Below are 27,619 nucleotides of genomic sequence, written 5' to 3' on the forward strand. Positions count from 1 at the left end.
ATGATATATATATATATATATATCATCTATGCATAATATATGTGTAATAATAATAGCCCTTTTTATTTTCTCTCTTTAGTGTTTTTAAGAGAAAAGAGAAGAAGAAGAAAGGTGTAGGATTTGGGGGCCCTCTATTGCATATTAAAGAAAGATAGAGAGACCCGAAGAGACAATTTTTCACTGCTTTAGGGGGCCCCCCGGCGTCTGATTGGGGATGCGGGGGCCCCATGGAGGCCCCATGGGGGCCCCCCTCTTCTGCATGCAAGAGGGGCCCCCTAACTTAGGGCTGTATATATACCTTACGAAATAATAAACAGAATCTTGCTGAGGGTTTTGCTGCTATCTAGAAAACTTTATATTGCCTTTTATTTGAGTTGTATGAGGGGTGGGGCTTTTTGTTTTGTTTTGTTTTGTTTTGTTTAATAAATTAGTAATAAAGAGTTATAAAGCATCATTAATAAGAATAAATAAATTAGAGATGTGAATAAATATTAAGTAGTTAAAAACAATAAATATCAAATAATAAGACATAGTTAATAATAGTAGTAAATAAAAATAAACAACAGAACAAATTATAGGTAGTAATATATATGTATATATATATATATATATATTAATGAATGCATGCATGCATGCAAAGGATAAAAGGGTCCCTTGAAGAGTTTCTGTTTGGGGCTGAGTGAGTGGGTGAATTTTTAGGTTTTTGTGTAGGATATATAAATAAATTCTTGAAGCGAGTTTTTATATTCTCTTGTTTTATTAGAGCACCTAAAGAAAGCATAAAATGCAGCGATAAGAATTTAGTTGTTGTTTATGTTGAAGCAAAAAGAAAAAAAAGAAAGACAAAGAAAGAAAAAACTCAGAGCTTAAGAGGCTTGTGCTGCAGCTGCAGCATCTGCTGCTGTTGTAAGCAGGAGCTTCTGCTGCTGTTGCTGCTGCTATTGCCTGTTGTGCAGCAGCAGTTGCATGTTGCTACAGCATATACATAAAAACATCTGCTGCATCTGAATAAAGACTACTAAAAACCTCTAGGGGGCCCCGGGGGCCTCGTTCCTGGGGGTACAGCAGCAGGAGCATAGGGTGATGCCATCATACCTTGGGGGGCCCCTTGCCAGGGGGCCCCCGCATACCCGTTTGCTGCTGCTGCTGCTGCTGCTGCTTGGGTCATCATATCCCTGCCTGCACCAGCTGCAGGACGCGATGAGGATGTGGGAGGCTTCAATACTGCAGCGGCAACAGCAGCAACAGCAGCAGCAGCAACAGCAGCAGCAGCAACAGCAGCAGCAGCAGAAGCAACAAAGCAAAGAAGTCAGAAAACGAAAAAAATAGGTGAAGAATAGAAAGAAATAGAATCAAAGCAAAAACAAAAGGACGATAAAACAAATAAAATAAAAGATAAAGACAAAGAAGGATAAGAAAAATGACAAAAAGAAAAAGAAAAGTAAGATGAAGAAGAATAAGAATAAAAATAAGAATAATATAATAATAATAAAAAGAAAAAGAACAAAAGAATAAGAGCATTAAAAAGAAGAAAAAGCAAAAGAAGGCGAAAAAGAATAAGAAATAATAAAAATAAAAATACAAACAAGAACAAGACAAAGAAAAAGAAGAAAAAGAAAAAGAGTAAGAAGAATGAGTATATGAATAATAATAATAAAAAGAATAAAAACAAGACGAATAAGAAAATGAAGAATAAGAATAATAGAATAATAATAATAGAATAGGAATAATAATAAAATAATAACAGAATAATAATAACAGAATAATATTAATAGAATAATATAATAATAGAATAATAATAATAGAATAATAATAATAATAATAATAATAGAATAATAGAATAATAATAATAATAATAGTAAAGGCTCTCACCTATAACAGCAACGAGACAAAGCAGCAAAACTCCGCCAACAGTGCCTACAATAATATAAATTAAATTATTTGTTTCTGTTGGTGCTGCTGTTGTTGTTGTTGTTTGTGAAGATAAAACAAAAGTTGTATTTGAAGAGACAGTAGATAATGTGTCTGCAGCAAACAACAAAGTAGTAATATATATCTTATTTATTTATTTATTTATTTTTTTGTTTAGATATTGTGTCTGCAGCGAGCAGCAAACAATCTATTGATATATTATTTATTTATTTATTTATTTATTTATTTATTTATTTAGACAACGTATCTGCACTAAACAACAACAGCAAATCAACAAATGCTAAGCAAATTAACTAATAAACAAATTAATTAATAAGCAAATTAAATAATTAAAAATAATTAATTAATTATAGATAGCATTGAACAGTTTATATGCATTTGCTAATAGTTAATAGTTACTGCTTTAAAGTTGTTATTTAACTAATATTTAATATTTAATATTTAATATTTAGTCTTTAATATTTAGTCTTTAATATTTAATATATAATATATAATATTTAATATTTAATACTTTAAAGAAACATATACTGTTAAGTATATAATATTGCTGATATAATATATCAAGATCGGAGACATTTCCTGATGAAAATTGATTAGTAAGAAGAGCAGACAAATATTATTTATTCGTAAAGAAGAGTAATAATAATATTAAATATTGATGAGCATGCTGACCAAGATTGCAAACAGTTTCTTTCTGAAGACTTTCTTGAGTAAATTTTGAAGCACAAGTACACAGAGCTCCGCCCGTTGAGCTGTCTGTACACCCTGAGTTTGCAGGGCAGACACCTTCTCTTTGTAAATCACTACAAGTACACCGAGTATAAATAGAAGAATCTACACAAGGTATTTTTTGTAGCATTTTCTGAGGGTTGCATGCAGAGCCGCTTCCTACCCCCGGAATACAATTTCTTTTTCGGCATTGATAATTAGCAGAAGATATACAAGAAACTCTACATGAAGAGAATGCACTCCAGCTATCATACTCTGCATCTTTCGGTGTTGTATCTAAAATATAAAGAGTTAATTTTGGTGCATTTGTAGACCCGGGGGGCACAAAATCTGAAGAGCAGAACGGGGCTTGCTCTCTAATACGTAAATGAAGAGATGAACCTTTGAAACCTTTAGCATAGAAAAGAGAAGATATATCTATTTCTTTATAATCGTCAAGAGCAGATATACTTTGAGTTATATAGTCATCTGAGGCTGTAGAATCATCACGTGTATTCATATAACTATCATCCTTCATTCTTGTTATATTCAATACAGGACCCCCGCAGTGTACATTACGTGAGTCTGTACCGCCTTCAGTATATAATGCTAATATTGCTTTACCGTTTTCAAAGGTTTCTTCTGGAATATGAAAAGAAAGAAAAGCTTGACTCTCTCTACCTGGATATTCAATAGCTTTCGTTTGATGTGCATGCAGCTCCTTGTTAACAATCACTTCATCTTCTACATGACAAGCCCACTGATAAGGGCTTAATACTGTTTCTGTCTTTACCCAAGCTGTATTCTGTGGAATCCCTTCAGTTAATAAACAGTCGTGGTCTTCACGAAAATTTAAATCAGGTGCTGTTGCACTCGCTGCAAACTCTTCAGATATATACTTTGGAGAAGAAGGGTCTAAAGAAGAACCCCCTCCAGATGTATGCAGACAAAAAACCGGAAAAATTATATAATTGCTCGCCAACAAGAAGAAAAAAGAAATGCAAGAAATATACAAATGATTACCCAAACGATTCCTGCGATGAAGGAGAATCTTCTTATTCTTGATGCTCCTATTAATGCTCCTTATGCTGGTGTTAGTCCTGTTGCTGCTGCATTTCCTGATTATATTGCTGCTGCTGCATTTGCTGTTGTTGCTGTTGTTGTTGTCGGTCTTGCTGCTGCAAGTTGAACTCCCAGCTGCTGCAGGGGCCGACGGCGGCGCCGACATTACAGAGGAAGAAGAAAGGGGAGTAAAACAAGACTTAAATCCTTTTAAAGGCCTTACACCTGTGCAGAAAGAAGAAGGTTTCTGAATACCACTCAACAGGCAGCCGCTTGTTGAACCGACTGGCATGGCGGCTGCGGCATGGGAGATCCGCAGTGAAAGAGGCTGAAACTTGCTGATGAAAGGAGTAATATAGCATTAAAAGTACAAAAAACAACGAATAAAAGAAAAAAAGCTCTGAATTAATCACAAAAGTGTACCAAATAAACAAGGGAGCCACCGGATCGAGTGCTGCTCGCGGAGCCCGGTGAGCAGTATCTCTCGTATTATCTCACTTTCGGAGATTCAACTTCCATTTTTTTCAATTTATTTGACTTTTTTTGGATCTCAATTAATTAAAATTCAAAAGGAGAGGAAACACATCAACTCTAAGCGGGGGCGGCAGCAAGATGCAAAAAAACTTGAACGGGTGCCAGCGGAGGCGCGAATCGTCGGGAAACCGGAGGAGAATAGAGTCATAGAGGAAAAGCTGAGATGGTGGAGGAGGGAATAAGATTAAAAAATATAAATTCTTGAGAAAAGAAATGCATTTATTCATATTTTCTTCGATATTCATCTACCGGTTGTCCTACTACTGAATTTTCATCTCGGCGCCCGAAGGACGACAACAGCTCAGCTGTACGTACACCTCAAACATCACCCCCCGAAGCAACCGACAGCTTTCCACACATCTGTTATGCAAATTAAGAGAAGTTATTTGCCTTTTTCTGCAATATTTTTGTTTTTAAATTGCGTTTCAACGGGTTATACACGACTCCTTACCCCTGCATCGACAGTATACTGCGACCGCACGCAGTACAAGGCGCATATGAGAATCCGAAGAGTTTCTTTCACAAAGAAACACCCGAAAAGCATTTGTCCAGAACCCTTAATATATTTCATTTGTTTTTACTGCAAAACTCTAAAGGGGTTAAGCGGAGACTAACGTTAAGTTCGACGCCCTAACCTGCACTCCCTCGCTGCGCAAGAGGAGAGCAGCGAGCATTTCTTGTAGGCTGCGCTGCTTATACACTCAGAGGCTTCTGCAGCAGCGACCGACGCCCACAACAACAACCAGGCCTCCAACACCCGCCTCACCCCTGCAGGTTGGCATATCTATGCATACGTTCGTGCACGCATGCATTAAATTGCAATTTAATGCATGCATGCATGCATTAAATTGCATGCATGCATGCACAGGTCTGTAAGCAACTGTATCCTACTTTTCTGGCTTTATAATCGATAAGAAGCACAGGAGAATATTGGGCTTTTATCATCAGCTGCTTCTCGTTCATTGACGAAAAAGGTGTATGAGGGTTTAGGGTTTAGGGTTTAGGGTTTGCGCGTTGTACGCGGAGTCGAAGAGACAAACGCTATAGAGATAAGAGCATACAGCGAAGAATACCGAAAAAAGTATTTTTTTGTTCTTCTTCTAATACAATTAAATCTCAACCCTCACCAGGTGTCTGTACAGCTCGAGTATGCATTGAAGTATTAACATGCATGCAAACAATGAAAGCACATGCTGTAGATGGGTATTAAAAACAAATAAACAAAACAAGACAAGATTGTCTTCCCTTCGATAAATAAATAATCATTAAACTAATAATGATAATAACATTAACGACAACAAAAACTATAATACTACTACTACTAATAATAATATAAGAAAAAAGCAATAATAATACTAATAACAAACATTCATAATGAAAATACAAATAATAACAAATAAACAAAGGGATAATTCTAAGAACAAAGGCAACGCAAATAATATAATGATAATAATAATAATATTAACAATGATAATAATAATATAAATACAAATAATAATAGTCATAAGAAAATAGAAATAGCATTAATAATAATAATAACAATAGTAGTAATAATCAAATAACAATAACAATAATAATAATAATAGCAATAATAATAATAGCAATAGTAATAATTATAATAATAATAATAACAATAATAATAACAATAATAACTAGCATAATAGTATTATAATAATAATACAATAAACATTAAAAAGAATAATAATATAAACAGACAGAGATGAGGGGTAGGGGATGGAGATGAAACAAAGAAAAAGAAAGAGAGAAGAAAGATAATATAAATAAAACAAAGAGATCAAATAAACAACAAATGCATAAAAGAAAGAGAGAAGAAAGGTAATATAAATAAAACAAAGAGACCAAATAAACAACAAATGCATAAAGGAGGTAAACAAATCGGAAGAAAAATAAATATATAAAAACAAAATTAAACAAAGAATAAAGTTATTTTCAGCTATGTGCAATACTCATAGAAAATGCCGCCCTCAATAAAATATAATTAAACAAACAAATAAATAAATACTAATATAAACACAATAATAATAATAATAATATTATTATTATTATTATTGATATTATTATTATTATTTATCTCTATCATTTATTTATATTTGTTTGTCTTCGGGTTGAGGGATTAGAGAATAAACAAACAAAGAAAAAAAAGAAGAGGCAGCAAACACAGAGATGAAAAGCAGAGGAGACAGTATCAACCCTTATATTTAAATCTAGCTGTGCATACACCCCAACATAAAGAGGACGAGCAGCCTTGCTGCTACCCCTATGCAGCTGCAGCTGCAGCTGCAGCAGCAGCAGCAGCAACAGCTGCTGCTGCTGCTACTGCTGCTGCAGTTATTGGAGTTGTTTCTGGCGAGAGGCACGAGCAAACAAAAAAACAAAACAAACAAACGCTAAAAAGATAAACATAATGAACTAAAAAACAAATAAAACAGCGAGGTCTGTCTATCTGTGCATTTTATATTATAGCAGGTTGAAAGGAGTTAAACATAAAACCCTAAAAAGAAGAAGAAAAACAGAGACAGTATCTGCATTTCTTTTATTTTAATACTAAGACCAGCAATGAGTTGTACATACACCTCAACTAATTATCGTTAGCTAAGCAGAAGGAAACAGAAAAGAAATACAAAAAGAAAATAGAGATACAAAGACAGAAACAATTTGCACAACTTCACATTTTAGGGTTTAGGGTTTAGGGTTTAGTGTTTAGGGTTTAAGGTTTAGCGTTTAGGGTTTAGGGTTTAGGGTTTAGGGTTTAGGGTTTAGGGTTTCGGCAGCACGCTGAGAGCGGAGGCCCTTGAGGGCCCCCAGGGGCCCTCTCCTTCTGTTGTTTCTACTCGTCGATGTACACCAAATATATTTTTTTTCTTTTCATTTCTATTTTATTTTTATTTATTATCCACCAACAGACAAATTAGCCCTCTTTACTCTGCCGCCTAGACGAGGGTTTAGGGTTTAGGGTTTAGGGTTTAGGGTTTAGGGTTTGGGGTTGGTGAGTTCGGTGCCGATGGCCTCTTGAACTCTTTGTGCGTTTCTTTCTCTCTTTTACAAATGGAGGATATAGCAGCAGCAGCAGCAGCAGAAGCAGCAACAGCAGCATCAGCAGCAGCAGCAGCATCCAACACAACTGCTCAGCTGCAACACCCTACAACGGGGGCCCCTGGGGCATGCTTTGGGGGCCCCCCTCCGGGTTCATCCTCAGGGGGCCCCCCTGAGGGTCCCCCACTGCATGCATCAGACGGGGCTGCGGTGCATGCACAGGGCTTTGAGGGCCCTTTGGGGGCCCCTTTGGGTACTGGAGACCCCTCGGGGGGCCCCCAGGGGGCCCCCTTAGGTACTGGGGCCCCCCTTGGGGGCCCCATGGGTACTGAGGGCCCCTTGGGGGGCCCCCAGGGTAGTGAGAGGGTACTGTCTATTCCTCTAGTTGGGGGCCCCTCATTAGAGGGAGGGGGCCCCCCAATAGGGGTAGAAGGGGCCCCCAAGGATAGTAATGATGATTTGCTGTCGCTTATTGCTGCAGCAGGGGGCTTCGGTGCTGCTGCTAAGGGAGAAGACAGCTTCCTTGCTGCTGCTGAAGCAGCAGCAGAAGCAGCTGCAGCAGCTGAAGCAGCTGAAGCAGTTGAAGTAGCAGCAGCAGCAGCAGCACAAGCAGCAGCAGCAGAAGGGGCCCCTCGATTGCTTGAATATCTCTTTAGCCCCAATCCATCTGAAGCACTTGCTGCTGCTGATCCTGCTGATTTGCTGCTGCTGCAGCAGCAAACTACTGCGGATTTGCTGCTGCGCCATGCAGTAAGGGAGCAGCACTCCGATAAGGAGACCTTCAAGGTGCTTCAGTTTATTCTCTTGCAGCAGCAGCAGCAGCAGCAGCAACAGCAGCAGCAGCAACAGCAGCAGGAGGGAGGTATAAAGATACCCCGTGCTGCTGTTGATCAGCAGCTTCTGGAGCTGCTGCTGCTCCCACAGCAGCAGCAGCAGCAGCAGCAGCAACAGCAGCAGGTCCCAGTGGAGTGTCTCTGCGGCCTACCTGTCTCTGACGGGGTTTTCTCTTGCAGCAGCAACAGCAGCAGCAGCAGCAGCAGCAGCAGCAACGGCAGCAGCAGCAGCAGCAACAGCAGCAGCAGGAGGGGATGCTGTTGCATAAAGGTGTCTTTGTCTGTACATGCACTGGCGCATGCATTATTTTGCTGCTGCTTACAGGGCAAGCTGCGATGTTTGCTGCTGCTTGAAGGTGCATGCAGCATTAAAACAATTGATAGTTTGCTGCTGAAGCAAGGCCGAGGCTCTCTTATGCATGCAGCAGCAATGGGGGGGTCAAGAGCTATTCTACAGCGCCTTCATATCCAGCATGGTCTATCCCCTAGAGGACCCATTGGTAAACCCTAAACCCTAAACCCTAAACCCTAAACCCTAAACCCTAAACCCTAAACCCTAATCAGTGTGTTGTATGTTAGTTTTTTTCATATATATTTGTTTATTTTATTTTCTTCTTTTCAGTGTATATAATAACTAATTCCTCCTTCTCAAACCCTAAACCCTAAACCCTAATCAATATGTTATATATATATATATATATATATATCTTTTTTTCTGTATTTTGTTTGGGGTGTCTATGCAGGTACCGCTAACTATAACGAGCCTCTTCATTTGGCTGCAGCATGCGGAAGAGTTTGTTGTGTTTTATATTTAATAGAGTTAGGAGTACCTTTAGAAGCAAAAGATCGGTATCAAAGAACTGCTGCTTTTCATGCAGCAGCAGGAGGTCATCTAGGCCTTCTTAAAACCCTTGCAGCTCTTAACGCAAACCTTACGGTATATATATATATATTTGTTTATTTGTTTATTTGTTTGTTTAGCTTATTTATTTATTTATTTGTTTATTTAATAAAAATATTTATTTAGTTTTCTTTGTTTTATCGTTTTTCTATTCTTCTAAGTATCGATGCCGATATTTATTGATAAACCCATCTATAGATATACCTCCTTCTATATCTATATAAATATAAATATAGATAATATATATGTATATGTATATAAATATATATATATATATTTGTTTATTTGTTTAGTTGATCCTATATATCTATATCTATATACATCTACATATATATCTGTATATCTATCTATGTATATCTATATCTATAAATCTACATCCATATATATATATACATATATATACATATATATATATATATATATTTATTTGTTTATGATGTTTGTTTGTTAGGTTCGCGATGCTGACGGCATATCTTTGTTAGAAGAGGCTGCGAGCAAACGACGAATAAACGATGGCAGAGACAGAGAAGGAGTGCTGCGTTTCTTAGAAGAAGCTGTAGGCAGCAGCAGAAGTAAAAGAGCAAGAGATGGCTCTAAACCCTAAACCCTAAACCCTAAACCCTAATTCATCACTTGATACGGTCTAGGCTTTACGATATACAGTCGACGGTCTACGGTTCTCCGTTTAGGGTTTTGGGTTTTGGGTTTAGGGTTTAGGGTTTAGGGTTTACAGACACAGGTTATATCAAGACCTGCGTCTACAGGTTCAGGGCTTACGGCTTTCTTTCTTCTTTTAAATTAATATCTACATAAATATATTTAAACCCTTTTTCTTGCATTCTTCTAGCTACCACTAGCTACAACTATCTATAGCTAGCTACAGCTAGCTACAGCTAGCTACAGCTAGCTATACTTAGCTACAGCTAGCTACACCTAGATGCAACTAGCTGCCCAACGCTGCAGCTACAGCTACCTACACTTAGCTACAGCTAGCTACAGCTAGCTACAACAGATTTGTTTGTCCCCCGAAGTATACAAGCAAAGAAAGCCTTTAGACAAGAAGAAATGAATTTGTTATCAGTACAGAAACGAACCCTAAACCCTAAACCCCAAACCCTAAACCCTAAACCCCAAACCCTGAAAGAAGCGAAAAGCATAAAGGACAGGACGACGGCATGCCAATGCGGGCTCTGCAGCCTTTGCAAAACCCTAAACCCTAAACCCTCGGATGAAGCCTCATTGCTTGAGGGTTTTGTAAACCCTAAACCCTAAAATACCTCCACCTGCCCTCCATGCCAGTGGGCGACGACTGATATACAAAATCGAGCCATCTTCACGTCGAGGTGTTTCTGCATAATATCCACACCGCTAAACCCTAAACCCTAAACCATAACCACTAAACCCTAAACCCTCAAATGAACCATTAACCCCCTATCACCCGCAACCCAGAGAGGGAGAAACAAGGCTGCACTCTGCTCTAAACAAACCGTACAAGAAGCAATACGAAGGGCGTCATTCTAGGGTTTAGGGTTTAGGGTTTAGGGTTTGTTCCTTTGGTTCTCCGATTTATAACTCACAAGGATCTGCGCCTGTTCAACGCTAATTGGAGATCCCTCACTGCACACCGTGTACCGCCCTAACAGGTTTATCTTTCCGTTCTAAATAACAACAATAACAGCAGCAGCAGCAACAGCAGCAGCAGTGGCGGTGGTGAAGGCAAGCACAGAAACCGCAGGAGCAGGAGCATTCAAACACCAGACAGCAGCAGAAGTAGCAGAAGCAGCAACAGCAGCAGCAGCAACAGCGGCAGTAAGGGGATTGCTGTCTATGTGTATTGTAGATGCCATTCTATGCGGAGGCGCAGCATCTGCAGAAACAGCTACGAATTCGTTTTCTTTGTCTAGGAATAATTCTTTTAATTTAACTATTATTAAAAATTCAATTATGTAAACAATTTCATCGTATTTAATTGTTTGGTTACCTGCAGTTGGGTAGGGAGGCCTAAGGATCGCAACCGGGGCTCCATAGAGTGAGGAAACCGCTCTAATGAATCAAACCCAGCCTAAAAAACATTAAAAAAAGCAGAAAAAGACAATTAATTTAAATAGAATAACTAATAATACAATAAATGCAAAATAATATATATATGCTGTTCTATTCATGTTCGTGCGTGCAGGAGCTGCCTATACACCTGAACGCATTGGGGTGTATAGGCACCTCAAGAACGATGGTTTTTGTAGCTGTAAATCCTGCTTTAGCGAATTCATCTCCTGTAACGCTTGAAAGTATCTTTTTTGTTTCTTTTAACCCTTCTTTTGTAATTAAAATCCCTCTTTCTCCAACTAAAAGCTTTGCTATTTTATGCACGTTGTCGAGACACTCCGTAGACGGCTGCGTGCCCAACGCCACTTGCAGCACTTTGTTCTTTCCGAAGAACAACCTGAAATAAAAATAATCCAAACACAAAAAGGCAGTTGCATGCACGTATGCATGCATGCACGCATGCACAGCCTCTCCATTGTACGTTTAGGAAGAGGGGGTTAAGGCTTTCTTGTATGAATGAGAATCAGCGCCACAAACAAACAGCAAAACAGACAAATTAAACGCCGGTCAGAATGAAGCAAAATCAAACACCGTAAAGAGGTAAAAAATGCACTTCAACAATATTGTGCAATTGAAACCGCATTTACATGCAAATATATAATATATATATACACGTATATATATATATATATAGCGAAGATGAAACGGCGCAAATAGTTAGTTGGCTTCCCCGTTATGTCTGAGTGCATTACGAATTATTTTGTTTTGCAGAGGTATAAATAGCTCGGTTGTTTAATGGATGCATAATCTGTATGAAATAGAGTGTAGATGAACATGTGCAGTGTATGTACACCTCAGGCAGATGCAGGAATTACCTCCCGGGTTTGAGTGCATCTCTTGCTGCTTTTAACATCGCATTTTTCTGGTTCTTAAGCTCGACGACGTAAATATGAACTCCCTCTTCTTCTGCCATTTCTCTGACAGTCTCAATCAACAGATTTTTCGTCTCCGATGCAGCGGATCTGCTGCCTGTTTTCTGTTTCTTCGTCTTTGAAAGATGAACGACTTTCGCCCGTTTGGAAACCGGCATTTTGCTTTGATATAGGCGGTGTGAAAGGAGGAAAAATGTTGAAATTAATCAAAAAAAGAAGAAAGACGATACAAATAAAACAAATTTAATACATTAATAAAGCCAATATACCTGAAAACGATAAAACACAGCACAATTCAACACTTACCATTTGCAAGAGCGAAGCCGAAAAAGCGGAAACTTGCAGGAAATGGCATTTGTATATGAAGATATTAACCTAGTTGAATTTCAAATGAATTGTTTAGCTAAAATTGAATTAAAATATAACTAAATTCCACGATAATCCGTTGAATAATATGCAGTTTCGAGGGAACATGTGGAACTGCCCAACGGAAACTGCTGAAAAGCGAGGAGTAATCAGAGATTTCTTGCTGCCTTCTGCTGCTTAAATAGGGGTTTTAAGCAAAATTAAAACGCTTACCTCGAGATAAAATACTTAAAAAATGAATTCAAGAGGAAAAAAAGAAGAAATATGAAAAATGTTTGCAATGCGGCAATCGATTGCAAAGGCGGATGGCTGCACGCGGTGTATAGGCAGCTCGGGTGTATGCAGTATATGGGGGAAACCTCTGAACTTTCATGAATAAGCAAATATGAAACCGATCATTTATTTCTTTTTTATTGTTTTTCTCAAACTTTTTACTTCAGACAGCCCCAAAGCCCCACGGGCCCCGCGCCTGTTGCATGCAGTCGAACCTAAAACCTGAATATATTCTGTTTCTCAATAATATGATGGATTATTTAAATAAATTTGCAAAATTTGTGGTTTTTGAATAATTTAAAAAGATTCGTTTAAGTGTATATATCCCATATATTCAAAAAGAATTCAGTTTACTCCGTTAGTTCTGTTTTTAATAATTACTTATCTTCGTTGTTTTCACTCCTTCAGCCTCTAGGGTTATTAGTTATTTGCCTTTTTCCGCTTTTTTAAGTTCGTATGGATCTGGAAATGCAAAAGAAGGCAAATAGTATTGCATGCATGCATTCAGTTTAATCAGTTAAAGTTATACTCCGGTGTATATACATACTAGAGACACCCCATTGACAACCCTCCTCTGTCGCTCTTAATATCTATTTATTTTAATTCTGTTGATCCCACATCGGCTAGCAGCTTTAAATCAAACAAACACCGAAAACTGTTAGCCTGAAGAAGACACAGGAAATTGCAATTAAATTGTTTATACAAAGTCTTGCAGAATAGAGAGAAGAATAAACAAACAATACTAAGATAATGTATAACATACTATTTACGCTTTGTATTAATGCTTATACGCGAACAAATTGAGGTTAATTCAGCTTGAGGGTCTGAGCTGCATGCAATGATGAAGAAAAAAATAAAATAAGCAGCGAGGGAAACAAACAGAAAAACAAACAAAACAACAAAAAAAGAAATTAAAAAGATAATAAATATTAAATCCATGATATCAAACAAACAATAAAATGCTGCAGCAGGCAAACCGCTTTATTTCTTTTTGTAATTCTCTTCCTTCTCTCTCTGCTGAAAGAAAAACACACAACAACCCCACCGCTTCCATCGCTGACTCTGCTGCTGCTGCTGCTGCTGCTGCAGCTGCTGCCGCTGCTACAGTAACGCCAACAGTCTCTCCTGAGGAAGCACCAGAAGCCGCAGCAGCAGCAGCACAGGGACCAGCAGCAGCAGCAGCAGCAGCAGCAATATCTAGGCCTTCGCGGCTGAGTCGGAGTTATTCTGTTGTTGATTTAGCGAGGCGTCTGCACTCAATTGCAGGTGTCTCCTCAGCTCTGCAGCATCACTATTCAATCTCAGCCCCAGCAGCAGCAGCAGCAGCAGCAGCTGCTGCTGCTGCTGCTGCTGCTGCGTCTACTGCATTGGCAAATGCACCGCCTTCAGAAGATGATGCTGCAGTTGCTGCAGCTGCTGCTTCGGCCGATGCAGGAGCTGTTGCTGGTCCTGCAGCAGCAGCAGCTTTTCCTGTAGCATGCGGAGCTGCTGCTCGTGCTGCTGCCGCAAGCCACGCCAGCAGCAGCAGCAGCAGCAGCAGCAGAAGCAGCACCAGCAGCGAAGTTGCTGCTTCGCTGCCAAGATACCCTTTGGTGTTTGATCGCACTGTCTCCTTTACAAGTTTTGCAGATTCTTCGCCTTTGTTTGTCTCCCGGTTATCATTTAACCCTAATGCTGCATGCAGAAGCAGCAGCAGCAGCAGCAGCAGCAACAGCAAAAGCAGCAGCAACCGCTTGCGGCAGAGACGTACTATTCGCAGCAGTTGCATGCCCCTAAGGCCCAGCAGCAGCATCAGCCGCAGCAGCACCTTAGGCAGAAGCAGCAGCAAGGTGCAGCAGCAGCAACAGCAGCAGCAGCAGCAGCAGCGAGTAGCAGCAGCAGACCTAACAACTCAAACAGCAGCAGAAGATAGAGAGGAGACAGAATCAACAAATTTTAAATCAGGCGGTTTAATACAAGAAGAAGAAAATAAACAACGAGAGAACGAAACTGATGCAGTGTATAACACCACTTGCATTTGTTTACTCGTCTTTGTTTGTTAAAGCCTATTTATTTATCTATTTATTTATTTATTTATTTATTTATTTATTTATTTGGTCGGTTGGCTGTCTATTTATTTATTTATTTATTTATTTGTTTATTCGTTTGTTTGTTTTTTGTTTTTTGTTTTTCTATCTGTCGGTCTGTTTATTTATTTGTTTTTGTTTACTTCGGTGTTTATTTATTTATTTATTTATTTATTTATTTATTTATTTATTTATTTGCTAGAGTAGTATTCGTTTATTCGCTGTTGCATGCAACGCATTAACTTCATTTTTGTTTTTCTTTGTTTGTTTGCTGTTTTAATTTGTTTATTCTGTTTTCATTTAATCTGTGTTCTTTCTTCTTCTGGCTGCGGCAACAAACCCTAAACCCTAAACCCTAAACCCTAAACCCTGAACACTAAATAAACCCATTTCACGGGGGCGTTCACGCATCGGGTGTACACTCACCCTAAACCCTAAACCCTAAACCCTAAACCCTAAACCCTAAACCCTAAACCCTAACTCCGTCTTTGTGGTGTTCTCATTTAGAGGAGAAGGAGTAAAGAAAACTGCAACGACAAACAAAGAACGAAATGAAAATCAGGCGGAAGACGAACCCCAAAATGTCGCCCTAAGCCCTAAACCCTAAACCCTAAACCCTAAACCCTAGAGCATGAGGGTTTGCTGCAATTGAAGTGTTGTGTATTTATATCTTTTCCTTTCAGAACGTTTTGTCTATCTCTGAACAAGTAGACAAGTGGAGCGCAGAAGAGAGACTGGCTTGCATTGTAAGTACATATCGATAAGGGTTTAGGGTTTAGGGTTTAGGGTTTAGGGTTTAGGGTTTGGGCTCGCTCTTTGCTGTTGCACTCAGCGAAGTCTTCGCCCACGCGGCCGCGAAGTGTATGAAGATGCAAAAAGACGGCAAGAGAGCTCTAAACCCTAAACCCTAAACCCTAAAACCCTAAATCCTAAACCCTAAACCCTAAACCCTACACTCTGAAGGCGTTCTTTGCATTTGGTGGCTTGGTCTGTACGGTTTAGGGTTTAGGGTTTAGGGTTTAGGGTGATTAGGGTTTAGGGATTATTTCGTCTGCTTGCTGCTAAGCTGATTCAGGGGTAGGCCTGCAGCCATTAGGGTTTAGGGTTTAGGGTTTAGGGTTTGCAGGCTGTATTCGGAGTTGCGGCGAGAGGTGTTTAAATCGCACGAAGATTTGGAGGCAGAATTAAACAGAAGAGGAATATTCAGCGAGGTGAATTTCTAAGCAGCAGCAGCAGCAGCAGCAACAGCAGCAGCAGCAGCAGCAGCAGCAAGAGCAGCAGCAGAAGCTCCAATAGCGGCAACGAGAGAGCCTCCAGAAGCAGCAGCAGCAGCAGCAGAAGAAGAAGAAGCAGCCGCAAGAGTGGCAGCAATTGCTGCAACAGCGGCAGCAGCAGAAGCAGCAGCAACAACAGCATTAGCAACAGCAGCAGCACCAACAACAGCAGCCGCACGAGCAGCCACAACAGCAGCAGAGCCAACAATAAGACAAACAGCAACAGCAACAACAACAGCAGCAGCAGCAGCAACTGCAGCAGGAGCAGACTCCGGATATTTGAGCTGCTGCCTCTACTTCATTTCATGTTGCTTTTTGTTTGTTTTTGTGTTTGTCTGCTTTGTTTGTCTTTATTTTTATTTATTTATTTTAATAAGAAAACAAATAAACTCAGAGTATTTACTACGCTTCGATGCCGCACCTTCTACGCCCTACAAACCGTCCGAAAAGAATTTCAAACACTCGCGCTCAAAGGCAAACCCTAAACCCTAAACCCTAAACCCTAAACCCTAAACCCTAAACCCATAACCCTAGACCCATAACCCTAAACCCTAAACTCAAATCCCTGAACACCAAACCCTAAACCTTAAACTCTAAACCCTAAACCCTAAACCCTAAACCCTAAACCCTTGAACCTACACACCAAATCCTAAGAGAAACGCGTGCTGAAAGGTCATATATAAACCCCAAACCCTTATCTCTAAACCCTAAACCCTAAAGCTAAACCCTAAACCCTAAACCCTAAACCCTAAACCCTTCGGATGAATTGTTTTGCAGAAGCACTTTTGAGCTCTCCTACAGCCTCGTACTTCGGCAAGGACGTAGAGAAGGCAATTGCGGAGGAGTAACGCAAACCCTAAACCCTAAACCCTAAACCCTAAACCCTAGACAATAGTCTCTAAACCCTCATCCCTCAACCGTAAACCCTCACGCCTCATCCCTCACCTGTAAACCGTACTAAACCCTAAACCCTAAACCCTAAACCCTAAACCCTAGATGGCATGACTGTATGATATTGTTATTAATGTTTGTTGCAGATTATATTTTCTTCTTCAAAGCCCTTCAAAGAGTGAAAGTAAACATCCACCTCGATTAGAAAGGCTTCCTATAGTACGATGGTGTTCAGGTGTATATACACCTGAAAAAGAAGATATTGATGAGTTAGCTCTTCTTCGTATTTGCAGAAGAAAAAGAATTAAAGAAGAAGAAGAATAAATACAAACAAATTAAAATTAAATTATAAATATTATTCTTATTATACGCTGCTTATACATCATAAAAACAAAAAGGAAATTCAAGAGATGCAGATACACCTCAACGCCTCGTCTTTACTTTTCAATAATAATAATAAACATCTTTAAAACTTATAAATGAAGACTTGCTGTATATACATTAATATGTTTATATGTATATAATTATATATATATGTATATATGTTTATATGCATACATAGATGACAATGCTACACGATATTAATATATAAAGAAATATCCAGTACAATACGAAAAAACAGTAATTAATACAAAATAAAATAATATAAAATAATAATATAATATAATATAATATAATATAATACAATATAATATAATAAATGCAAATGCAGCAGCAAAAACAAACAAAACCCGAAACCATAGAAACAGCTCTTTAATAAACTTCCTCCTCTTCAGGTGTATCCTCACCTTTTATTTCTTCTTTGAGGACTTCATTCAAATGCAGTAAAGGCTTTTACCTATTGTACTTCAGGTGTATAGGCAGCTGTCTATCTATTCAGGTGTATAGGCAGCTGTCTCTCTATTCAGGTGTATAAGCAGCTCTTTGTTTCTTAATATCTATTCAGGGTGTAGATGCAAGTTTTTCTTTATTTTATTTTAAGTGTATAGGCAGGTCTTCCTTTATTCTTTTCGCAGGTGTATGGGCAGATCCCTTCATTTTTTTAATTTCAGGTGTATAGGCAGCTCTCTTTATTTTCTTCATTTCTTTTTAAAAGCAGATTTATGTTTATTTTTTGATAGCAGGCGGTGGCTTTAGCGTCAATACAAAAGCATAAAATAAACATAAAAGATAAAATAAAATAAAAAGTAAATAAAACTAAGTATATAAATAAGAGAGATAAAACAAATAAATAAAAGAATAAAGATAGACAGAGAAATAATAATTACTGATGATTGAAAAAAAGAAAAACGCAAACAAACGGTAGAGTCAAAATTCATCTCTCGCAAGCTGCAACGCTTTGCTGTTGCTGCTGCTGCTGCTGCTGCTGCTGCTGCTGCTGCTGCTGCTGTCGCTGCTGCTATTGTTGCTGCTGCTGCTGTTGCTGTTGTCACTATCGCTGCGGCTGCTGTTGCCAATGCTGCAGCCGCTGCTGCTGCTGCTGCTGCTGCTGCTGCATGCATGCATTAAGTTTATGTGGATTGTTTGTCTTTGTTGATTTGCTGCTGCTGCTGCTGCATTTGCTTCGGAAAGAGAATAGCAGCTAAAGATGTCCCCGGCAGCTTCTGCTGCAGGGCGTGGTCCAGCGGCAAAATCTCTTGCTGCTGTTGCTGTTGCTGCTGCTGCTGCTGCTGCTGTTGCTGCTGCAGTCTGCTGCTGTTTATATTAAATGCTTCATTTGCTGCACACGTAGAATTCTTTAAAAAGCAAATTTCTCCCAAATACGAAGAAGAGAGGCCACGCGCCTCAGCGGCAAAGCCCCCCGATGTGCTGCTGCTGCTGTTGCTGCTGCTGCTGCTGCTGCTGCTGCTGTTGCTGCTGCTGTTGCTGCTGCGCCTGCGACTGTTGCTTCTGTTGCTAATGCAAACACGCGAGCAACAACGCAAGCCCTGCTCCCCATCATCATCAGCAGCAGCATCAGCAGCAGCATCAGCAGCAGCAGCATCAGCAGCAGCAGCAGGCTGTATGGGTTCGAAGCTGCTGAAGAGAGCGACGGTGATGCCGCATGCATCTGCAGCAACAGCATGTGTCAGTACACCGCAGCACTTGCAGCAGAAGAACTGCCAATCTCTGCTGCAGCAGCTGCTGGAGCAGCAGCTGCTGCTGCTCTTCTCCATTTCTCCTGTTGCTGCTGCTGTTGTTGTTGCTGCTGCTGCTGCTGTGCATGCAGACGGCAGCAGCACAGCTTCAGAGTTTTTTAAGGGGCCCTGAGAAGCCACCCCAAAAGACATAAGTGTGCTGTTGCCCTTTGTAATGCGGTAAAGCAGCTGCTGCAGCTGCTGCTGCTGTTGCTGCTTCTGCTGTTGCTGCTGCTGCTGTTGTTGTTGCTGCTGAGATTGGTGTCGCTGCTGCTGCTGCTGCTCAGGTACCGCTACAGCTTCTGGTGTTCTCCTTCCGCTTCTTACCCTTGCTGCTGCTGGTGCTGCTGGTGCTGCTGGTGCTGCTGCTGCTTCGCTTGCTGCTGCTGCTGCTGCTGCTGCTGCTGCTGCTGCTGTTGCTGTTGTTCGCTGGGGAGATAGCAGCAGCCACTGCAGTTTATTCAGATGAATATTGTGTGATCTCCGCAGCAAAGATATATACCCCAAGCACTGACTCTGCAGCAGGCAGCAGCAGCATTTCTTCTTCCCCCTGCTGCTGCTGTTGCTGTTGCTGCTGTTGCTGCTGCTGCTGCTGCTGCTGCTGCTGTTGCTGCTGCTGAGGGAATTGTCTGGCCGGCAGCAGCATTCAACGATGCGCGCCTCCCATGCAACGGCAGATTCTGCTGCTGCTGCTGCTGCTGTGCCTGCTGCTGCTGCTGCTCCCGTTGGTGCTGCTGCTGCGGCTGTGGAAGCGCAGACGTCTACATGATTAGCTAAGTCCGCGTGCTGCTGCTGCTGCTGCTGTTGCTGCTGTGACCATTGTGCCTGCCTCCTATTGGGATTGCTGCAGTTGCTGCAGCAGCAGACGTTGTTGTTGCTGCTGCTGCTGCTGCCGCGCATCCCCCAAGCAGGTGAGGGAATAGTTGCAGCTAAGTTGCTGTTGCTGCTGGCGCAGTTGGTGCTGGTGCTGCTGCTGCTGTTGCTGCTGCTTCTGTTGCTCCTGACGCTGTTTTTGCTGTTGTTGTTGTTGCGGTTTCTCCTGCGATTGTTTCTGCTGCTGCTGCTATTTTTGTTGTTGTTGCTGCTGCTGGTTGTGCAGCAGCTGCTGCTGTTGTTGCTGCTGGTGGCGTTGCTGTTTGTGCTGTTGCTGTTGCTGTTGCTGCTGCCGTTGCTGCAGCAGCAGCAGCAGCTGCTGCTGCTGCTGTTCATATATTCAGAGGGGAGGTAAAAGGTGCAGCAGCCGCAGAGACAGGCAATGCGAAGTGGAGGGTCGGCATGGCGTGCTTGCTGCTGTTGCTGCTGCTGCTGTTCTTGCTGTTGCTGCTGCTGCTGCTGCTGCTGCTGCTGCTGCTGCTGGTGTTGCTGCTGAAGCTCCTGAAGCACTACTGTGTCTGCTGCTGCCAAGCGTCTTTTGCGGTTTGCTGCTGCTAGCTGCTGCAGCAGCAGCAACAGATCAGATGAGCAGAGACAAAGGAGACAGCTGCTGCTGAGGAGGCCGCATGCCTGCAGCAAACCTACCCCACACCCCTCTATGACAAGAGAAAGAATTGCTGCTGCTGCTGCACCTCTTATTGCATGCACCTGAGGAGACGCAGCAGCAGCAACAGCAAACCTCAAAAGGTCTCCCAGCAGCGGCAAGAAGAGTGCGAAGGAGCGAGCAGCAGGAGACAAGGCCTCCAGCTCGTTGCTGCTGCTGTCGCTGCTGTTGCTGCTGCTGCTGTTGCTTTCAGCAGCAGCAACAAACTCGCTGTAAACAAGCACCTGCGGTAGTGACTGGGAATATGCAGCTGCTGCACTCAACCCCAACTGCTGCTGCTGCTGCTGCTGTTGCTGTTGCTGCTGTTGCTGCTCCCTGAAGTCTACCACGTGAGTGAAGCGTCCGCTGCTGCAGCGAAAGGAATGAGGGGCCTGTAGATAATGCCCATCAACTGCTGCTGCTGCTGCTGCTGCTTCTGCTTCTGCTGCTACTGCTGCTGCTGCTGCTGCTCCTGGAGCGCCGCCAGCGCAGCAGAAGAACAGCTCTTTCATGATTTGCACAGGCGGGCTTACATCTATTTGCTGCTGCTGCTGCAGCCGTTGGTGGTGGTGCTGCTGCCGTTGCGCTGCTGCTGCTGCTGCTGCTGAAAGCACCAGCAGCGGGTCCCCGCACTCCGCGCCCATACCCGAGGCTGAAGCTGTCTCCTCATCCGCTGCTGCTGCTGGTGCTGCTGCTGCTTCTGCTGCTTCTTCTGCTGCTTCTGCATCTGCTGCTGTTTCTGCTGCTGCTGCTGATTCTGTTGCCGCTGCTATGTCTGCTGCTGTTGCTGCAACTGCTTCTGCTGCTGCTGTCGCTTCCATTCCTGCTGCTGGCTTGGCGGCCGCTGCTGTTGTTGTTGCTGCTGCTGCTGCTCGTGATGGTGCTGCTTCAGCTGCCGCAGCTGTTCCTGGTGCTGCTCCTCCTACTGTTGCTGCTTCCGCTGCTGCTGGTTTTGCTGCCGTTGCTGTTTCAGCTGTTGCTGCTGCTACCAGCGCAGGGGTTGTGCTGCTGCGGCGTCGCTGCTGCTGCTGCTTGTGGTGCTGCTTTTGTTGCTGCTGGTGGTGCTGCTCTTGTTTCTGTTGCTCTTGCTGCTGTTGTTGCTGCTGCTGGTGCAGCCGTGCAGGAGACAGGAGCTTAGGCTGCTGCTGCTGCTGCTGCTGCGAGTCTGGCGGCAGCAGCAAACAGGAGCCCCTGGCTTCAGGAGCAGCAGCAGGAGAAGCAGCAGAAGAAGAAAAGGACGGAGAGGAAGCAGCAGCAGCAGCATGAGAAGCAGCAGCAGCAGCAGCATTATTATCATTCATATAGAGGGTAGCACATGCAGCTTTATTAAAGTTTCTGTTTGCTGCTAAGTCCTGCAGCACTGCGGTGTACATACACCTGAAGAGAGGCAGCACTTCAGCAGCAGTAGGTCTTTTATCCGGCTGTAGCTGCAGCAGCAGCAGCAGGAAGCTGATAAGATATCTGTTGCTTAGCAGCAGCTGCTGCTTCCTGCTGCTTAGCAGTGGGTCTAGACCCCGCAGCCGTCTATACACTGCAGCATCAGCAGCAAATAACATCTCTCCCGTTAATAACTCAAAAAACAAACACCCTAAGCACCAGATGTCGCATGCAGCACCAAAACACAAGCTGCTGCTGCCTCCATCTGCTGCTGCTGCTGCTGCTGCTGTTGCTGCTGCTGCTGCTGTTGTTGCTGCTTCTGCTGATAGAGACGCAACTCTTCTGCCAGACAAAGACAGAGGAGGGCTGCAAAGGCATGCACTTCTTTCCTCTCCTGCTGCTGCTGCTGCTGAATGGTGCTGCTGCTGCTGCTGCTGCTGCTGATGGGGCTGCAGCAGCAGCATCTCAGGGCTTTTATTTACTTCTGTCCCTCTGGGGTGTCTCGGCAGCTCCTGCTGTCCTCGCAGCAGCCGCGCCTCCCCGAAATCTGCTAATGCTACAGCTGGCATAAACAACAACTGCTGCTGCTGCTGCTGCTGCTGCTGCTGCTGGTGCTGTTGTTGCTGCTGCTGCTGCTGCTCTTCCTGTTGCTGCAGTTGCGCCGCTCCACCGGCCGTCCCACCCGCCCCAGCTGCCGCAGCAGCAGCAGCAGCAGCAGCAGCAGCCCAGTTTCGTCTCCAAGCAGCAAGAGAATGCTGATATTGTTTCATTAAAATAAAGTAAGAGAGACAACCATCTGCTGCAGCTAACCCGAAGTCGTATATAACGCAAACTGCTGCAGCACTTCCTCGAAATACATCGAGAGCAAAAACCTCCTCGTATAAATCATTCAGCACTATGCTAGCCTATATGCACACAAACAGCAGCAGCAGCAGCAACAGCAGCAGCAGCAGCAAAGGATGCAGCAACAGCAGCAGCAACAGCAGCAGCAACAGCATAGGATGCCGCTGAACAGCAGCAGCAACACTGGATGCAGCAGCAGCAGCAGCAGAGGATGCAGCAGGAGGAGATGCAGCTGAAGCAGCAGCATCTAAAGCAGCAGCAGCACAGCATGCAACAGCAGCAGCAGCAGCATTTTTGTTGTTTGTTTATATTTACATATTTAAATATAATAAATTGTTTTTATTTTATATTTTTTTGTTTGTTTTGTCTTCTTACGCGTTCATCCTGTGGGGTTAGAATTTCTTTTATTGCCAACAGCCGTGGGGTGTATAGGCAGCTCCCGCTATACACCTGCCCGAAAGCACCTGCAAATAAACAGCAGCAGCAGCAGCAGCAGTAGCTCAAGCAGCAGCAGCACGCTACTAACAGCAGAAGCAGATGCAGCAAAAGCTGCAGCAGCAACAGCAACAGCAGCAACAATCTGTATGCGATATCCGGCTTTGTTATAACGAGGCAAATAATGGTGCAGCAGCTCAGTCTCCCTCTGCTGCTGCTGCTGCTGCTGCTGTTACTGCTGCTGCTGCAGGCCGCAAGTGAGGGCCAGAAAGGCGACGGCGCTGCCACCTAAACCCTAAACCCTAAACCCTCGACCCTAGACAGTAAACCCTAGACCCCAAACCCTAAAACCTAAACCCTAAACCCTAAACCCTAAACCCTAAACCCTAAACCCTTGTCTAACCTCTTCCAATGGGCTCGTCTTTGCGAAAAATGTCTACAGAAGAAAACGAAGAGACGAGCAGCTTCAAAAGGAGACAGCCGGGGGGACCCAGCAGCAGCTGGCACAGCCGCAGCAGCAGCCAGATGAACCTGCTGCTGCTGCTGCTGCTGCTGCTGCTGCTGCAGCTGCTGCAGCTCAAGTATTGCTGCAGACGAGGGATTAGGGTATCAGCTATCGCCCGACCGTTGCTGCGCTTGGTGCTGCTGCTGCTGCGGCCGCTGCTGACAAGGCCGCACCATGAAGTCCTCCCGCTGCTGCTGCTGCTGCTGCTGGTGCTGCTGCTGCTGCTGCTGCTGCAACAGAGACACTGAATAGCCGATGGCTGCAGCTGCAGCAGCGGCGAAGCAGCAAAGAGCAGCAGCTGCATGCATTCCGACTCTGCGTTGCTCTTGTTAGCAGCAAAGGCTCCACTTGCTGCTGCCGTTGCTGCTGCTGTTGTTGTTGCTGCTGCTCCTGCTGCACTGCGGGTTTCTGCTGCTGCTTCTGATATATCATTCAGCTCCTGAGGGCCCCCGCCCAGCAGCAAAGAGACAACAAGAGCAGCAAGCATTGCATACATATGTACGTCTTCATGCAGCTGCTGCAGCAGCAGCAGTTGCTGCTGCTGCTGCTGCCGCCGCTGCTGGGGGCAGGCACACAGCAGCGCAGCAACAACTGACTGGGGCACCCACGGAACTTGCCACGGTGCTGCTGCTTGCTGCTGCTGCTGCTGCTGCTGCTGCAGCATGCGATGCAGCCGAGCACGATCCTGCTGCTGCTGCTGCTGTTGCTGCTGCTGCTGCAGCACTTGCTGCAGATTATCAAATAACCGCCATACGAGGAGTAGAGGGTGGTCAAAGTGAAGCCAACAAGTGCAGGCAGAGGGGCTTTCTGCTGCTGTTGCTGCTGCTCTTGCTGTTTCTGCTGCTGCTGCTGCACCTGGTGCTGCTGCAGCTGCTGCTGCTGCTGCAGATAAGATATCCCCGCCCCCTCGATTTGCGGCAGTGTCTGCTGCATCTTCTGACGGAGGCCCCAATTCGTGAGGTATGCACTCGATGTGGTCCTGCTGCTGCTGCTGCTGCTGCTGCTGCTTATTCTGCTGCTGCTTCTGTTGCTGCTGCTGCTGCTGGGCTCGACGTGTGTGGCTGCTTCCGCAGCTGCAAGTGCTACTAGTAGCAGCATGAGCAGCTAAGGCATCCTCGCCAGCTGCTGCTGCTGCTGCTGCTGGCGCTGTTGGCGTTGCTGCTGCTGATGTTGCTGGTGGGGCTGCTGCTGCTGCAGCGTTGCTGCTGCTGCTTGCTGCAAAACGCATGCGGCTTCCAGCCAGATAGACAGCAGACAAATCTAAACGAGGCACAACTGCATGACGGCGAACAGCGGAGTCAGCTGCTGCTGCTGCCGCTGCTGCTTGTGCTGCTGCTACTGCTGCAGTGCCTCCCTCCTGCTGCTGCTGCTGCTGCTGCTGCTGATTCAAATTAAGAAGACTCTTGCGCCGAGGCGGTTGCAGCATCTGTAGAAGTTGCTGCTGCCGTTTGTGAACTTTTGCATGCGAAGGATACAACTGTTGCTGCAGCTGCTGCTGTTGCAGCATCAGCTGCTGCTGCTGCATCTGCAGCTGCTGCTGCTGCATCTGCAGCTGCTGCAACTGCTGCAGCTGATGCGGGTACACTTCACCCTGCAGCAGCAGCTGCTGTTGCTGTTGCTGCTGCTGCTGCCTGCGGGTCCAGCATTCAATGGGAGCGGCGGAGGAGACAGCCCCTGCTGCAGCAAAGGGAGCCACAACCCAGCAGTTGCTGCTGCTGCTGCTGCTGCTGCTGCTGCTGCTGTGGGGTATGATTGGGTGTGCAGCCACTTCGTGCTGCGACTTGCTGCCGGCAGTCCAGCTGCGGCGAGTTCCCCCATACTGCTGTTGCTGCTGCTGCTGCTGTTGCTGCTGCTGCAGCTGCAGCAACTCAGCACGTCGATGGCGAGGGGTTACCAGTGCTGTAAGCAGCAGCAGCTTCTGCTGCAGCTGTGGGCTCCACGCAAACCCCGTTAGCTGCTGCCGCTTCTGTTTTCCTGCTGCTGCTGCTGTTAGACACGTTCTGCTGCTCCTGGCGGGCACGCAGCTGCACTCAGCAGCAGCAGCAGCAGCAGCAGATGGCGAGAGCCTTGTCGGTGATAACACCCGCAGTCCAGCAGTTCTTGCGCCAGCAGCAGCTGCAGCAGCAGCCGCAGCTGCTCCTGATGCTGCTCCTGCTGCTGGTCCTGCAAGAGAGGTAGCAGGTGCTGCTGCTGCTCCGCTTCTGGCTGCTGCGGCAGCTGCAGCAGCAGATGCCTCGTTTCTGCTGCTATCGCTCTCTACGCCCGTAAGCGAAGTGTGCGTTGCAGATTCAGGAGAGCGAGGACTGCCACCTGCTGCTGCTGCTGCTGCTGCTGCTGCTGCTGGCGTTGCTGGTGCTGCTGTTGCTGGTGCTGCTGCTGCTGCTGCTGTTCCTTGGTTGTCGGGCTGCTCTGCTGCTACGCATGCTACCTCATTGTCTGCTGCTGCTCTTGCTGCTGGTGTTGATGCTGGTCCTGATGCTGCTTCAATTGCTGCTGCTGCTGCTGCTGTTGCACTTGTTGCTGCTTCTGCTGCTGCTGCATGCACTTTAGGCGCTTCAAATTCTCTGCATTCGAAGTTATAAGCAGCTCCATCCGGCTGCTGCTGCATTGGTTGTTGCGGCTGCTGCTGCTGCGGCTGTTGTAGATGCTGCTGCTCCAACTGCTGCTGCTGCAGTTGCTGCTGCGGCTGCTGTTGTTGCTGCTGCTGCATGCACGGAGGCTGCAGTTCATCTTCAAGCGCTGGCGTTGGCGGGCCTTGAAGATCCTAAGGGAAGCAGACATTCACAACAAGTGCTGCTGCTGCTGCTGCTGCTGCTGCTGCTGCTTTTACAGGTGTTGCTGCTGCTGCAGCAGCTCCTACTGCTGGCAACAGCGCAGCAGGAGCGGCAGCAGCATAACCCCCTAACCGTCGAAGCACAAGCAGCCAACCGTCGCAACAGCAGCAGAAACAGCAGCAGCAAGTGCAGCAGCAGCAGGAGAAAGCGCAGCACGTGCAGCAGCAGCAGCAACTGCAGCAGCAGCAGCAACAGCTTACCGTGTAGGCAGTGGGCAGCGGGAGATTGAGGAGATCGAGGCGAGGGACGCACAGTCTACGTTGCTGCTGCTGCTGCTGCTGCTTTTGCTGCTGCTGAAGAATCACGGCCTTCCTGCTATTGCTGCAGCAGCTCCTGCTGCTGTGGGGATCGCCGCTGCAGTCTGTGTCGCTGCTGTTGGAGTCGCTGCTGTACCTGCTGCTGTTGCTGCTGCTGCTGTCGCTGTTGCTGCTGCTGCTGCTGCAGCTGTCTGAGATGCTGCTGCTGCCAGACGTGCCTCTAAAACGATGATGTTCTGCTGCTGCTGCTGCTGCTGCTGCTGCTGAGCCCTCTGAAGCTGAGGTGTACAGACTGTCTCCGCTGCTTCTCCAGCTAGGACGCGCTGCTGATGCAGCAGCAGCAGCAGCAGCAGCAGCGGGCAGCAAGAGCCTACCTCCTATTATTGCTGCTAGATGGCCTGAACTCATGAGACTGCGGCTGCAGCAAACAAATTAAACAACAACATACACGCAAGGCCTTCAGCAGCAGCAGCAGGTGCAGCGGCAGCAGCAGGTGCAGCAGCAGCAGCAGCAGGTGCAGCAGCAGCAGGTGCAGCAGCAGCAGGTGCAGCAGCAGCAGGTGCAGCAGCAGCAGTTGCGGGTGTACAGGAGATCGCATTAGGCAGCTGCAGCAGCAACAGCAGCGACACCGCGAAGCTACCTCAGCAGCAACAGCTGCTGCAGGCCCAGCAGCTGCAGCAACAGCAGCACCAACAGCAAAAGCAGCAGCAGCAGCAGCAACAGCAGCAGCAGGAAGCAGCGAATTACCCAGTACGCCTCCAGTCAATGCAAGAGCAGACCTGCAGCAAACCGAATAAATGCAGTCGCAGCAGCAGCTGCCGCATGCAATCCCTGCAGCAGCAGCAGCAGCAGCGGTTCTTGCCGCT

The 27,619-nt window shown here is 44.9% G+C and overlaps 3 protein-coding genes across 3 annotated transcripts; 1 reads left to right on the forward strand and 2 right to left on the reverse strand.

Annotated features, from left to right (window-relative positions):
* Nucleotides 1–7,302: 7,302 nt before the first annotated feature.
* Nucleotides 7,303–9,826, forward strand: EAH_00009740 (ankyrin repeat-containing protein, putative; the record flags this gene model as incomplete). Its single annotated transcript, XM_013395276.1, has 4 exons — nt 7,303–8,623; nt 8,867–9,060; nt 9,476–9,580; nt 9,758–9,826. 4 exons carry the CDS (start codon nt 7,303–7,305, stop codon nt 9,824–9,826), a joined length of 1,689 nt encoding a protein of 562 aa, XP_013250730.1.
* A 466-nt stretch (nt 9,827–10,292) lies between these two features.
* On the reverse strand, nt 10,293–12,157 carry EAH_00009750 (hypothetical protein, conserved; the record flags this gene model as incomplete). The annotated part of the gene is made up of 3 exons (XM_013395277.1): nt 10,293–10,373; nt 11,242–11,464; nt 11,943–12,157. The coding sequence occupies 3 exons, from the start codon at nt 12,155–12,157 to the stop codon at nt 10,293–10,295; spliced, it is 519 nt and encodes a 172-aa protein (XP_013250731.1).
* A 6,223-nt stretch (nt 12,158–18,380) lies between these two features.
* Nucleotides 18,381–27,161, reverse strand: EAH_00009760 (PIK3R4 kinase-related protein (incomplete catalytic triad), putative; the record flags this gene model as incomplete). The annotated part of the gene is made up of 4 exons (XM_013395278.1): nt 18,381–22,784; nt 23,098–23,186; nt 23,561–26,426; nt 26,697–27,161. The coding sequence occupies 4 exons, from the start codon at nt 27,159–27,161 to the stop codon at nt 18,381–18,383; spliced, it is 7,824 nt and encodes a 2,607-aa protein (XP_013250732.1).
* Between the last annotated feature and the right edge of the window lie 458 nt (nt 27,162–27,619).

This window comes from Eimeria acervulina, genomic scaffold (genome assembly GCF_000499425.1).
Source record: "Eimeria acervulina Houghton genomic scaffold, Eah_scaff49, whole genome shotgun sequence".
Lineage (NCBI taxonomy): Eukaryota > Apicomplexa > Conoidasida > Eucoccidiorida > Eimeriidae > Eimeria > Eimeria acervulina.